The sequence below is a fragment of the Podarcis pityusensis genome (genome assembly GCF_964106645.2).
Source record: "Podarcis pityusensis genome assembly, chromosome: 4".
Lineage (NCBI taxonomy): Eukaryota > Metazoa > Chordata > Lepidosauria > Squamata > Lacertidae > Podarcis > Podarcis pityusensis.
In genome coordinates, this window is record NC_138027.1 from 75,413,462 (window position 1) to 75,426,681 (window position 13,220).

Genomic DNA, 13,220 nt, shown 5'->3' on the forward strand with positions numbered 1-13,220 from the left:
AGAGGCTTGCCTTGCCCTCTGCAACTCTTGGTTCTTTCCCCTGAGCAACTCATCACTAAAGTGAAGGGACTCTTGTGCTTTGCCTCGCCTGTCCTGGACTGCCACCTTTTGGAAACTGACCACCTGTTTGCACAAGCACATACCTGAGTCTTTACTCATGGCTCTGGACTTGGCTACAAACTAAAGAAGCAGAGAAAGTGTTTTGGGCTTGGTCACCCACAAGGGTGGAAGAATCTGCCAATTTTGGTTCTCTCAGCTTCCAGTCTTAAAGCCAGTTTTCCACATTTCTGCAGCAATCTTTTGTGTCTTATTTATAATCCTTATGAAAATTCTTCAGCATTTTGGTGTGATTTTCTCCTAACTATACACATTTATATGCAACTGACTTGTCTACACATTTTTTTTTGCAAGCAATTTCCCCTAATGCAATGAATTTTTCTATCTTGTTTTGTTGTTATTTTTATGCACACTTTCCCCTAATACAGTACATACGTTTTTGTGAACATATTGTTGGAAAACTGCACCACAAAATTCAGGTAAGTGCGAAGAAAGAAGCCTATAGACTTCATCACCCAACACACAGCAAAACAATTAAGTAGCTCACACAAACTTAAAAGTTTTCCAGTGAAAATGTATTGACCTTAGATGTTAAAAATACCACATGTTTGTAATGCCTACCATGTGCATTATGGATATCCTGCTGTCTACCTCAGGAATCCACCTCCTTGGAATTCTGCTCCAATTTGGCACATTAATTCTTTCTCCTTGCTTGTAATGTTTCCATTGCATTCATGTGGGACACAGCTTTGAGTGATGTCATGTGTTCTGATCACCTACCAGGTGCTCTACTTGGCCACAGTGCTGTAAAATAAAACTTGTATGTGTATCTTTGCACTTTAGAGAATTGAGTATGTGGTCTGTTGGTCAAACCTTTGCCTTCTGAGTGTCTGTCACCCCCTTCTTTTGAAATGATATTTATGTAAGCTGTGCACTTCTTCTATTTACATCTTGACTCAGCAGTATTTACACACAGTCTGTCAGCCCTGAATTGATTGATTGATTGATTGATTGATTGATTGATTTAATTTATATACCACCTGGAAGTCTCAAGGCAGTTCACAGAACAAAATCAGAATGTGGATATGTGTTCAAATGTAAGCTCTTATCCCTCAACGCATCCACAGGAAGCTCATTTTCTAGATTAGGGCAATTGAATAATTGACTCATTCTTTTTCTTCCCTTTTTTTCTAGAATAATGTGAGCACATGTTCAACACACTGAATGATGGTTGGAAGGCAACTCACCCTTTCAAAAATAAAATATGTAAAGCTGTGTGTCAAATGAGGATGAATAGGTGGAGTTTGAACAATGGGAAGGTGGAGGAGGCTGGAAGTTCCTGTGTCTGGAAGACTGGCCAAGCTGCCTGTTCTGGATGGCACTGAACTCTCTCTGAAAGAGCAGGTTCATAGCTCAGGGGTGCTCCTGTACTCATCTTTATCGCTGGAGGCTCAGGTAGACTTACTGGCTGGAGTGTCTTTTGGCTGGTATATTATCAACTATGGCCATTCTTGGAAAGGGCTAACCTAACCACAGTGATTCATGCACTGCTAATCTCAAGACTTATTATTGCATTGTGTTCTATGTGGTGCTATCCTTGGACCCGGTCCAAAATCTGGTCCAGGAAACCTCAAGGACTTCCTGATTCCTTATATCCCTGCCTGATCACTAAGGTCTTTCTGAGCGTCACTGTCGGCAGTCCCTCATGGCTCAGCTCATAGCCAGCAGGAGCCATGTGTTCAGTATTGAGGACCCAATTCTCCTGGCTGAGAGTAGACAAGGCCACTCCCTGTTAAAGTTCCAGCACTTGATGAAGCCTTTTTAAAATTTCAGCAGGCATTTTAAGTCATCCCCCCCCCCCGATTCTATGGTTAATTTTATCTGATTTCACATCTCTTTTGCAACCTCATTGTACACCACTTACAAACCACGGTGTAAAGTTTTTAAATAAAATACATTGTTTAAATGAAATAGAAAAATAGAAAAACTTGGGTGAAAGCCCACTGGGCATTCCATGTAGAAGCAGCATATAATAAAAAATATGGTTTAAAAGGGAATGTCATAATAAAACATGGAATGGAAGGCGAAGCTTTAAACAATTAGCAGTTGCCATAGCACGCCATACAGAGCAATAGCAAAACGTTGGAAATCAAATACTACTAGACTCATAGCTTATTATTCACTGGAGCACCTTTTTAAAAAGAAGGCATTCCACAACTTCATCATAGAAATGTAGAGTTGAAAGGAACCCTGTCCCATATGGGGACAGAACCTGCAACCTTGGCGTTATGCACCAATAGCGTGGAATAGCTGAAAAAACAATTTACCAAACATCATGTCCTATACAACAGACTTCACATGTAGTAACATATCCTGCCAAACACCATTTCTGAAACTAAAAGCAATGCCTTGACCAGAAATAGGTTTTCCCACAACTTGAATCAATAACTTTAGTTTTTAAAATTATCCCTAGAGGAATTTAATAGCACAAATCCTATGCATGTTTACATGCAAACAAATTGCATTGGGTCCATTGGTACTCATACTTCTAATTACTATACTACTCAGTTCTCACTTTATGAAATATAAGGTATACCTGACTGGCATCCAAATTGGAAAATGTAATGTCTGAAGTAGAAAGAGAGCCCCTGATTTGTTAAAGCCATCAACATCATCATAAGAAACCCCTTTGGGGCATTTTATGGGTTTGTTGCAAAAGACTTAGGCTTGTATAACAATTCCTGATTGGCTAGAATTGTCCACGTGACCAAATAGGAAGCACGTCCTTCACTCAAAATGGGTTTCCCTGCCTTTACTGACATCACAAAAGCTGACCAGTTTCATAACATTAGAGCATCCTATATATGGTCCCTGATAGGCTGAGATCTGTGAGGAAGGAAGGGGAAGTAAATGGATAAGGAAGGAAGCAGTGACTGTAAAAGACTGGCAAACAGCTCCAGAACAGGTAAGATTAAAAGACTGGATGGAATCAGCATCCTAAAATCTCTGCTTTTAATTGTACTGTGAAAACATATGGCTTAGCCCTGGCCTGAAGTGATTCCAGGTGGATTCTCATTGTTATATTTTCCCACAGCAACCATTTCTACAGCTACTTTATAGCAGAGATAAATGTGGTACTTTGCTTTGCAACTGGATATGCAATATTCAATGTGCTTGAGAAAGTATCTCTGTCGTTTCAGTGAATGGGGTAAACTCCTTGGTATTCTGGTATTCAGCATGTGCTGGAAGAATGAGGGAAAGAATGAACATCTCTTCCTCTAGTTAGAGCATATGCAAAGATTTTTAACTGTATATTTCCTCAAGTATCACTTCTAGGTTTAATATATGTGGGTAATGCATAGCTGAAAGCTCCATTCTGCATGGGAGTAGAGTGTATGGCTCTTTTTCACCAGAGTGGTACATGCTCTGGTTATCTCCTGCTTGAACTATTGCAATGCACTCTATGTGAAGCTACCTTTGAAGGTGACTTGGAAACTACAACTAATCCAGAATGCAGCAGCTAGACTGGTGACGTGAGCAGCAGCCAGGACCATATAACACTGGTCCTAAAGGATCTGCATTGGCTCCCAGTACAATTATGAACAGTTTAAAGTGTTGGTGCTAACTTTTAAAGCCCTGAACGGCCTCGGCCCAGTATACCTGAAGGAGCATCTCCACCTCCATTGTCCAGACTGGGCACTGAGGTCCAGGTCCAAGGGCCTTCTGGCGGTTCCCTCACTGCAAGATGTGAAGTTACAGGGAACCAGGCAGAGGGCCTTCTTGGTAGTGGAACACCCTTCCATCAGATGTCAAGGAAATAAACAACGATCTGACTTTTAGAAGACATCTGAATGCAGCCCTGTACAGGGAAGTTTTTAATGGTAGATGTTTTATTGTGTTTTTAATATTTTATTGAGAGTCGCACAGAGTGGCTGGCGCAATCCAGTCAGATGGATAGCAAATAAATAAAACAATAGTAGTAATAATAAGAATAAGAATAAGTAGTAGTAGTAGTAGTAGTAGTAGTAGTGTCTTATGATGAGACCACCTCTCTATCCTAAGAAATGACCTGGTGGAGTAATACTAAAACCTGCAGCCTAAATTTTATCTGTTGAAATATTTAATTAATAACAACATTTATTTACTGCTGTGTGCCCATGTTTAGAACTAGGTTTCCTGTGTCTAAAACTGACGTTCTTTTCCATGAACCTTATATGACTAGAAAAAGAACAAAAGTATTTTGTTCATAGTTGCATATTATACAGATCCTGCATAACTGTACGAAAAAACACACCAAGCTATTCTGAGCCCTTAATTTATCTCAGAACCCATATTTAGTGGATATACAATTTAATTTATGATGCAATGAATCTTGACAAAAAGAATCAATGACAAAAGTTTCATCAATCACTTGGCAAGAGATTGCTCAGCAGTTGGATTCAGTCCTATAATATTTTGCTTCCCACTTGCTTTGCTATCGTCGACTGAATATAACTCATAGCACCTGAATCATAAAGAAAAGAATTCCTGTCTGGAAACTGAATTAAAAAAGAACAACAATAATAACATCTGGAAAAGTCTATTGGTATCCTTTTTTAAAACAGCAAAATTATTAAGTACAGTTTTAAAAAGGATACCAAGAGAACCCACCATTTGTTTATGAAAATATTTGCTCTTACTTCTGGAATATATTATGCAGTTTGTGCTTAGTTTGTAACACACCTTTTAAAAAACTTATGCAGGAAAGAAATCTTCAATCAATTTCTAGTCTGATTAATTTGTTCACTTTGAGACACTAATTGAGTTTCAAAACTCTGCAAAAAAAGAAACACATTCAAAATGTGGGCATTGTCTAGCTACAGTTAACTCCTATTAAGCCCCACTAGTTTCAATGGGAGAATTGAACAAGAGTTTAGAAATCATAAACTGAACTGCATGCATGCATAATATACCAAACCAAAATAAATACTTAGAGCCAAGGCTCATGTTTAATACAGGATCTACAATTTGTAACGATAATTTGGAAACACTCTTACCCTGAAGAACGGAGACTCCAGTTATGGCTTATAAAATCAAAGGCTACTATATTTGCTTGCAACAACATCCTAACCGATGCAAGTAGTTATATGTACCACAATTAAAAATAAATAGCTTCTGTCAAATCCAAGACCAGATCTTGATGCAATGTAATGTAGTAGTTTGCCTTGTTAGATATAAAAATTAGTCTGTTAAAATGCATTAACTTAAGTGAAAAATACTTAAAATTCAAAATTATTAGCTGATCATAACGAAATAACATGATTATATAGTGGTTAAAATTTCTATTTCTATTTCCTTGCTTTTTGTAAATTTAAAGAAATAGACTAATATAAAAATTGATGAGCATATAAAATACACATTCTGTACAATGAAGTTTATTTAGATCCCATGGACTGACTCTCAAAAACCAAGTTAAAAGTAAAGTTGGAGAAGCTGTCACTGAAAATCTTTGCAGTTAAAAAGCAAAAAAAGCAAATGATAATGTTATAAAATCTCTCCTGCCTGGATGAGCTTCAGTGTTCAAATGTTAATAGGATCTGCATTAAACACACACACAACCAAAACCCTGGATCATATTCAACGTAAAAAGTCTGTGAAACAGACTTTTTTCATATTATGACCTCAGTCCTAAGTTTGCCCGCCCCTGCAAAGTGCTAGTTATTTGAATTGGACAAATGCCAGAATTCATTCTCTTGTTATTCTGCCTTCTGTCCAACACATTTCTATCCTTCTTAAAACTATTAATTCTCTATTGACTCAAATTACAGAATTTCTTAACCAACATTAGCTGAGAATAGAGAGGTAAACCAAAAAGGATTTTGAAAAGTTTACAGTTACAGACAAATTGTTTAAACTAACGTAACTTTAAATCTATTTGGAGATGCAAGAAGGAAGGAGCAATTTTAATTTGTAAATTTGGATTACAAATCACACCTGCAACTTTTCAGCAATTTTCTGTTTTATTGGAATGATGTGTTAAATAGCCCAAACATATTGTGGTAAGACTAAAGTATGTCTTCCAATAAACAGATTCCCAGTAGTACGAAAATGGGAGTACTTCTACATTGATTTGCATCTCAAATGTTTGGTGCCCTAGAATATTAAAACCAAAATCAGCTTTAAGAATGTTGTGCCTTCCACAGTTCACTATCAGTATCAGAACCAGGCTGGGAAACTTAGAACAGCATACTACAGAGGGGTGGGTGGTTGGGTTGAGGCTATCACAAGTTTTGTTCCCTATGTGCTCCTTTTACTGTTTAACTCCCACCCCCTACTTTGCAGTCAAAGCCATGAGAACAAGCCACCCCCCTCTCAGTCATGTTATCACCAATCCCTACTGAACACCTAGGTTCAGGCAGTTTGCTGCAGTTGCTGACAACTGTTCATTGCTGTCTCCGTGTCTCTCGTGGCATGCTACTGAGGAGCAGCCTGGCAGGCCTATTCCCACCAATAATGATGTTGCTCCCAGTGTATACACTAAGCACTCGTGAGGACAGTTCATTGTGTAGGCTCTCCAAGAGTTCTCCTTGGAGCCACCACCATGGATGGGCAGGCAGTCTGCCAGTTGGCAACTGGTAGGGAGCAAATGCCAGCAGAAGTCAAGGCCAGAACGTCCACACCCAAAACACAAAGCTGAGCCTAATTGCTGGAGTGTCTTTCCTTTCGTACTCTGCACTCGAAAGGATGGTTTCTAGTAGGGGAGATCCAGACCCCGTGTCCAGGAATCTCTGGAATCTATGGATTGCTAGGCACTTGCTGCATGTGCCACTGTTCTTGATACTAGCGAGGGTGTCATGGTGTCCTTGCATCTGCCAGGTTGTTTATGCATACAGGTATGTTCCCATTATTATGCATGAGTTTGTGTCTTCCATGGCTTGCGCTATGGTATGTGCATTGCCACCACAACACTCCATGATCAGTGGAAGCCAACTATTTTGCTATGGTTGCTGGAGGAGTGACAGTGGGAGCTGCTATGTGCTCTTTACTTTTTGTACTGCTCCTGTTTTCCTCTTGACTTTGCTGCAAAGAGCAAATAGGATCCCGACTAAACTGCTTTAACATTCCACTGGCATGAATTAGCTGCCAGCTTGCCAGAACTACTAGGATTGCCCTATCTGACAAGTTGCCACCTCCCAGCCTTAGCTTTTTCCATGTGTAACTTGGATGTAGCAACAGCGATAACAAAGAGTATCAACATCCTTCAAAGGGACCACTGATATAAGGTATGCAGAACACTTTTGAGTTCTATGGGGTAGAGGGGAGAAACATTCTGGAAATACTAAACATTATTATGATTATCATTCAGTAGACAGAGAAGGGCATCAAAGCGTATTACAAATGATTGATAAGGTACAGGAAAGGAGTGGAAATTAAAAGAACCCAAATACCCTCTGCCTATGAAACATCCACTGCCTTTTGTTGAAATTTCAGTACAGAATTTACATTTTCTCTGTTCCCAACATCAGTTCAGAGATAAAAGGGCTGGTTCCAGAAAACCAAATGGATTCTGCCTTCACCTTGCACTCCAACGTACACAGCACCAATTTATAACCTCAGAAAGAAACCTATTTATTTCCTGAGACTTTTTTTCATCTCAGAGATAGGTTGTTGTTTCTTTACATATTTTAAGTAAGGTTTTGATTAAGATTGCATCCTCTGGAAAAGAAACAGTCATCAAAAGAAAGAAGCAAAGACAGTAAACTATACTGCCTTATCTTTTTCTAGCCTTCTAAAAATTCTGCACAACACTTACATCATCTTATCTTCCTGTCTCATTCTAAATATTTAATTTATAGTATTTCACATTGCCTTCCTGTGTCTGTATCATCCAAGTACAAATCAACAAACCACTTACTGTAATAAACTACTATACTGCAGAGCTGACCTAAGCAAAATATATTCCAAATGGGTTAATCGCCAATACTTTTTTTTTAAAAAAAAGTTTCTACTTTTAGCATCCATTGATTTTTTATTTATTTTTTTGGTCATATGAAAAACACATGCAAAAGTCTGCGAGAAAAGACACCTAGGACCTATTCTGTACTAGATAGGGATGTGGGAAACAGTATATTTTGATTCACCCTGATAAATATCTCAAATAGTATTTGTGTAGGGTTACCATATTTCTAAAAGTTAAAAACTGGAGAGGTTTTTGGGCAAAGTTGCTGAGGTTTTTTTTTGGGGGGGGGGGTTGAGGTTTTGGTCAAAGTTGTTTCCAAAAGAAATGAAGTTTTCCAGCTATTTTAAAGGAAATTTCCAACATGGATTTCCCCAGAGAATTTCGTGATTTTAGGAAATTCCACCCAGACACTATTTTCAACAGGCAAATCCCATATATGTTCATGAAAATCTGGACGTATCACAGCCCTATTTTATGTGATTTTTTAATCATTTGAATGTACAGTATATCTAACATCAATATGATACACATCGTTAGATTTAACTATTTCGATAGAAAGAAACAGACCTTTCTAAGGATGTGTGCATGCTCTGTAGAGGAAGCTACCAAAGGTGTTTATTTTCCAAGTAAAAAGTAGTTTATTGTGCTGTGCATGTGTGTATGTTTGAGTGGATTTCCAAATGGGTATTAATAAATGCATGACATTGTCTTTAAAATTCTAGCCATTGAAGTGAGCACAATAATATTTGACAGTAGGTGGTTAGCTTTCCTCAAGTCATGCTCAAAGTAAACAGGTGGAAACAGTACAATGAAGCTAGTACATTTTGTGCCAGATATTTGGTTTAAGGATAAATATCAGACTTTTTCCAGCACAATTTTCAAGACCTCCATCACTCTAAGAAACACTAACTTCATTCATTATAAAACTGGTACATTTTTGGTAGGCTGTCTAGGTGGGGGGTGGGGAGAAATTCCCACAGGCAGATATTACAAGGAATCACTGATGCAGTATAAAAATGCTAAGAAAAAGAAGCCCCAGAGGTTATAATTTTTTTTTTAAGAAAAAACCGTACAAATATATTTCCTTTGTTGTATGCCATTGGGGTTTTTCTTTAATTATACACTTAAAATAGGCTCTGCTCCTCACAACAATTAAGGTGAACAAGGCAGAAATCAAACACATCCATTTGCTGGTTCACCATACAATCACGGAGCTAATTTTATATGTAAAGAAGAAAGAAACAAGTGTTTAGTTGATAAGAGGTCACGCTAGTGACCTTCACTTCCTGTGTGATGCTCAAAGGAGAGACCCATGCATCTACCCTGCGGAGATATATATTTGATCCACCTACATCTGTTACTCTCAGACGTTACAGCTCAGAAGATACATTAATTCCTGTTCCAGTCATTATATGAAAGCAGAACAAGAGCAATTCCTGTGTCTGTTGCTGTCATCTGTTTGCAATGCCTGAAGACAGCCATAACATCTTGTATCTAGTGCAATAGTGGCACCTTCAGAATAATAGCTGTTTCCCTTACATCCAATTTTCAAATTGCGTGGTGTCTCTCTCCTTGAAACCGCAACACACCTGTGCCACACTGTTTCTGGCAACCCCCTGAGTTTAAAAAAAAAAGATGATGATGCAGTTCAAAACAAGGGAATGGCTTGTTGAGGCATGAGTTTTTATAGGACAGAGTCTACTTCATTACATACACCAGGTAGATTGAAAAGTTATATCTATTTAGCATCTTTAAGCAATGCAGCAAAACCTGGCATAAAGTTACAGTGCTACCAGAGGTGGTTTTAGGGTAGCGCAACCGATTTGGCTGCACTGGAGGGGGCACCACAACAATGCTGTAGAAAAGAGTGTGAGAGGTTGGCAGAGGGGTGCTGCTGAATTCTGCCATTGCACAGGGCGCCATTGAAATTTGAGAGCCCAAAGTCTGCCATTGGTGTTATTAGGGATGTAAGAAGGCAGTGGTTCCCATTCTGACTTTGTCAAAATTTGCAGTGTTTCCGTTCTGCTGCAGTTCAGTTTCTGCCAGATTTTCCGTTATATGTCATTATTTATGTAGCCTACATTCATTTCATTGTAAAGGAAACACTGAACTATTGCCAAAAAGTCATGAATTATGTACTGCAGATCTTTTTCTTTTTTCTTTAATGACAATGTCATGAGCCCCACAGTGACAGACTAGGAGGGGTAGTCCTTGCAGGATTTATCAGAAGGAGAGGAAGAATGGAAGCAGATTACTGAGTCTCTTGGCAATGGGGTTGCGGATAGTCTGTTAGGAGACATCCCCACCCAGATGTTGCCATTCGTCCCAGTGGAGAAGGGGGAGCTGAGCAAGTCAGTCATTACCCTACCTTAAGACTGAGGTTGCTGAAACAACCTGGGGGGAACCTGGGTTGCATAGTGAGCTGGCTAAGCAAATTCAGGCCCTGCCTCCAAGGATGCACTATTACATGCACTGACAGAAACAGACCCACCCTACTTCCAGTGGTGCCTGTTGACTTGCCCAGTTTCATTGTATGGGCTGAGAACTTCAGAAAGGTTGTGCCTGCCGTGCCCTTCAAAATGGGAGCAAAGGGGGCATGTCAAGTGTTGAGACACTGTCTTAGCTTGTTCCTAGCCATGTAGCTCACAGCCCTACTTCTGAACAATTGATTCTGCTACCTGTATCTTGAACTATGTTTCAATTGTGGAATAAAGTCTTCATGAATTACTGAGCCTAGAGTCCAAGTACTGAGTATGAGAGCCAAGGCAGACAATAACACGAACAATGGTATTTATTGACTGATTTCCTTTCCTGATCACAGATGAACACACAAACTTCGGTGATTTCCTTTTCTGCTTCATCCCTATGTGCCTCTGGATGTGGTTTTTCAAAACAGAAGTCTGGAAAAACTGTGGCCAAAAGAGCCAATTGTCTCAGTGTACATTGTAGGACTAGTAGGCACTCCTAGACTCTATTATTATTATTATTATCTTGCCTGGAACTTTGTGAGATAAATAGATGCCAGAAGCGATGACATTTAGTTTTCTTTTTTTCTTTTTTTTTTAGTTTTTGGTAATGGAGTAATCCAGATAGGAGGGAGTTGATTTCCTCCCTTCAGAAAGACTTAAATGTAAATGTTCCACTCATGAATGGCTCTCCGCCTGATTCAGGAGGGTAATAAACCTGTCTGTGAGAGTAATGTTCGATGGAAGCAATAAATCCAGTGAAAGGATGAATTAACTGCCATTGTACCTATGAATGTTCAGTTTGTATATGGAGTTTCAGATTTACAGAAACAAAATCAACTTGTTCCTTTTGAGTTTATAAGGTCACTAAGCAATTACTTTATATACATATGCTTTATAGACTTTTTTTGCAGATAAGAATCCTTCATATTTTTGTTGTTATTGTTGGGACCGAAGGAACTGTGAACAGATCACTCACTTTGGGAAATGCCACTGGCTCCTATTTGACATTAGTAAACCGATAACAAGCTACTTGAAAATTTGACTTAATAGTGAAATTTCAAACCATTTTTTCTAAGTGTGTTTTAGCTCACTAACCTCAGTTCCTTTCCTAAAAGGGCCGTGAATAAAAAAAAAGAAGGTAAGTGTGCACCATGGAGTAAGAGGTGCCCACCCAGCTGCCTCCATCTCTCTTTCCTTTTTTGGCCTCCTCCTTTTTCTTAATTTCTGCAATTCAGGAGGAGCTGTTATGCTCCATATCAACCAGGAGCATAGGGATGATGCTGTAATAGGCTATGTTGCCATGAATAGGCTTTGTTGCCATGAATGGAGGCCCAGTGATTCAGGTGAGAACTTGCCATATAACTGAATCAGAGAGCTGCAGTTCATTAGAAACATCTGGGGATGATTTCAGCTTGTGGGATTCTGAGCCTGCATGGTCTTCTGCCTTGAACTAGTCATAGAATGTGTGGGAAGAATTACTCACCCCTCGTATCCTGTAACAAAGATTTTGCTACCAGACTCTTGTCAATTTTAATTTTTTTGGATTTGTTTTGAGGAGGTACCTACATGCTTTACTGTTATTAAGAACATTCTGCACCCAATCACCCTCACTGTGCCTTTACATGATACAACACTCTCTGAACCAAAGGGTATCAATAAATGACATGATGCACTCTAAAACTCACAGGTCTGTACTGTTACATGAAAAATTGCCCATTCAAACAAGTAAAAAGTTGAGACTTAACTCTGACCATTTGACCTAAATTGAGTTTACTTATGTAGCCAGGATTTCTTTGATTTCCCCCCAACCTTGAAACCTCAGTCTGTCTATTTGTTGATTTGGTGTTTTATAGTGGTAGAAAGAGTTGAATATTTTTTAATATTGAAACAAAACGAATAAAAGGAGCTGCTCTCACCTTAGAATGGTGAATACTGATGTATTACAAATACATTTTCTTTTCTTTTTCACTACTTTTGCTAATTCAAAACCATCAACTAATCGAGGGAGACCACAGACAAGAAAGTATAAATGGATTTCTTTAATTCAAAGGTGAAGCTGCAGAATGCAGCGTTTAAAAATTGCATCAGTGCATCTAAGGCGAAATGCAACATGATATGTTTTAACTAGTGAGTCAAGCTCCTGATTTCATTCAGGAAGCCTTTCAATTTTTTATGAAATTATACCATCCTTACTCAAAAAGTATACATTCTCTTTGTTATGTATGCTCTTTAGAAATCAAGGGATATTAAAGCTTACTAGACAATTAGTGAAAAATTCATCGCTGAAAGCATATTTTACAGCAGCCCTTTAAAAGTAGAGAGAATCTCAAATGGATACAATTCTTTTGTCAAGGAAAATGAAACTATACCCATTATTTCTGGCCACAAATATAAAACTGACTTACGATGTATGTGATGTACTGTTTTCTGGATTCTTTGATTCAACATCACCTTTTCCTTGGAAAAAGAAAAAGAAATGAATATTAATCATCCATAATTGGAGAGGTCAGTACATTATGTTAACAGCTTTTCAGAATGCATATAATCACATTTTTTAAGGCTACATGTAGCTATAGGGAACATAGTTGAAATTTATTAATGCAATTAGTGATAGCTTTGCCTTTTAGAATCTCTTGAGTTTGATCCAGACCATGCTCAGAAATTAATGGGACTTAGGTTGGTCATGACTAAGTCCCATGCCACACTAAATGGCAATAGTTAGGAGGCATCTCTGCCTAGCTATTCTTTTCCTGCCC

The 13,220-nt window shown here is 38.6% G+C and overlaps 1 protein-coding gene and 1 long non-coding RNA gene across 10 annotated transcripts in view; one reads left to right on the forward strand and one right to left on the reverse strand.

Annotated features, from left to right (window-relative positions):
• The window catches only part of AFF3 (ALF transcription elongation factor 3), a 243,119-nt gene that overhangs the window by 78,023 nt on the left and 151,876 nt on the right, over window positions 1-13,220 (reverse strand). For all 8 annotated transcript variants that reach the window (XM_081002935.1, XM_081002932.1, XM_081002933.1 and 5 more), the window contains one exon: window positions 12,870-12,921. In XM_081002935.1, the coding sequence (XP_080859061.1) occupies window positions 12,870-12,921 (52 nt within the window). The remainder of the gene's footprint in view (window positions 1-12,869; window positions 12,922-13,220) is intronic.
• Window positions 2,937-13,220, forward strand: part of LOC308475955 — a 106,493-nt gene continuing 96,209 nt past the window's right edge. For both annotated transcript variants that reach the window (XR_013985578.1, XR_013985579.1), the window contains exon 1: window positions 2,937-3,022. This is a non-coding gene — a long non-coding RNA (uncharacterized lncRNA). The remainder of the gene's footprint in view (window positions 3,023-13,220) is intronic.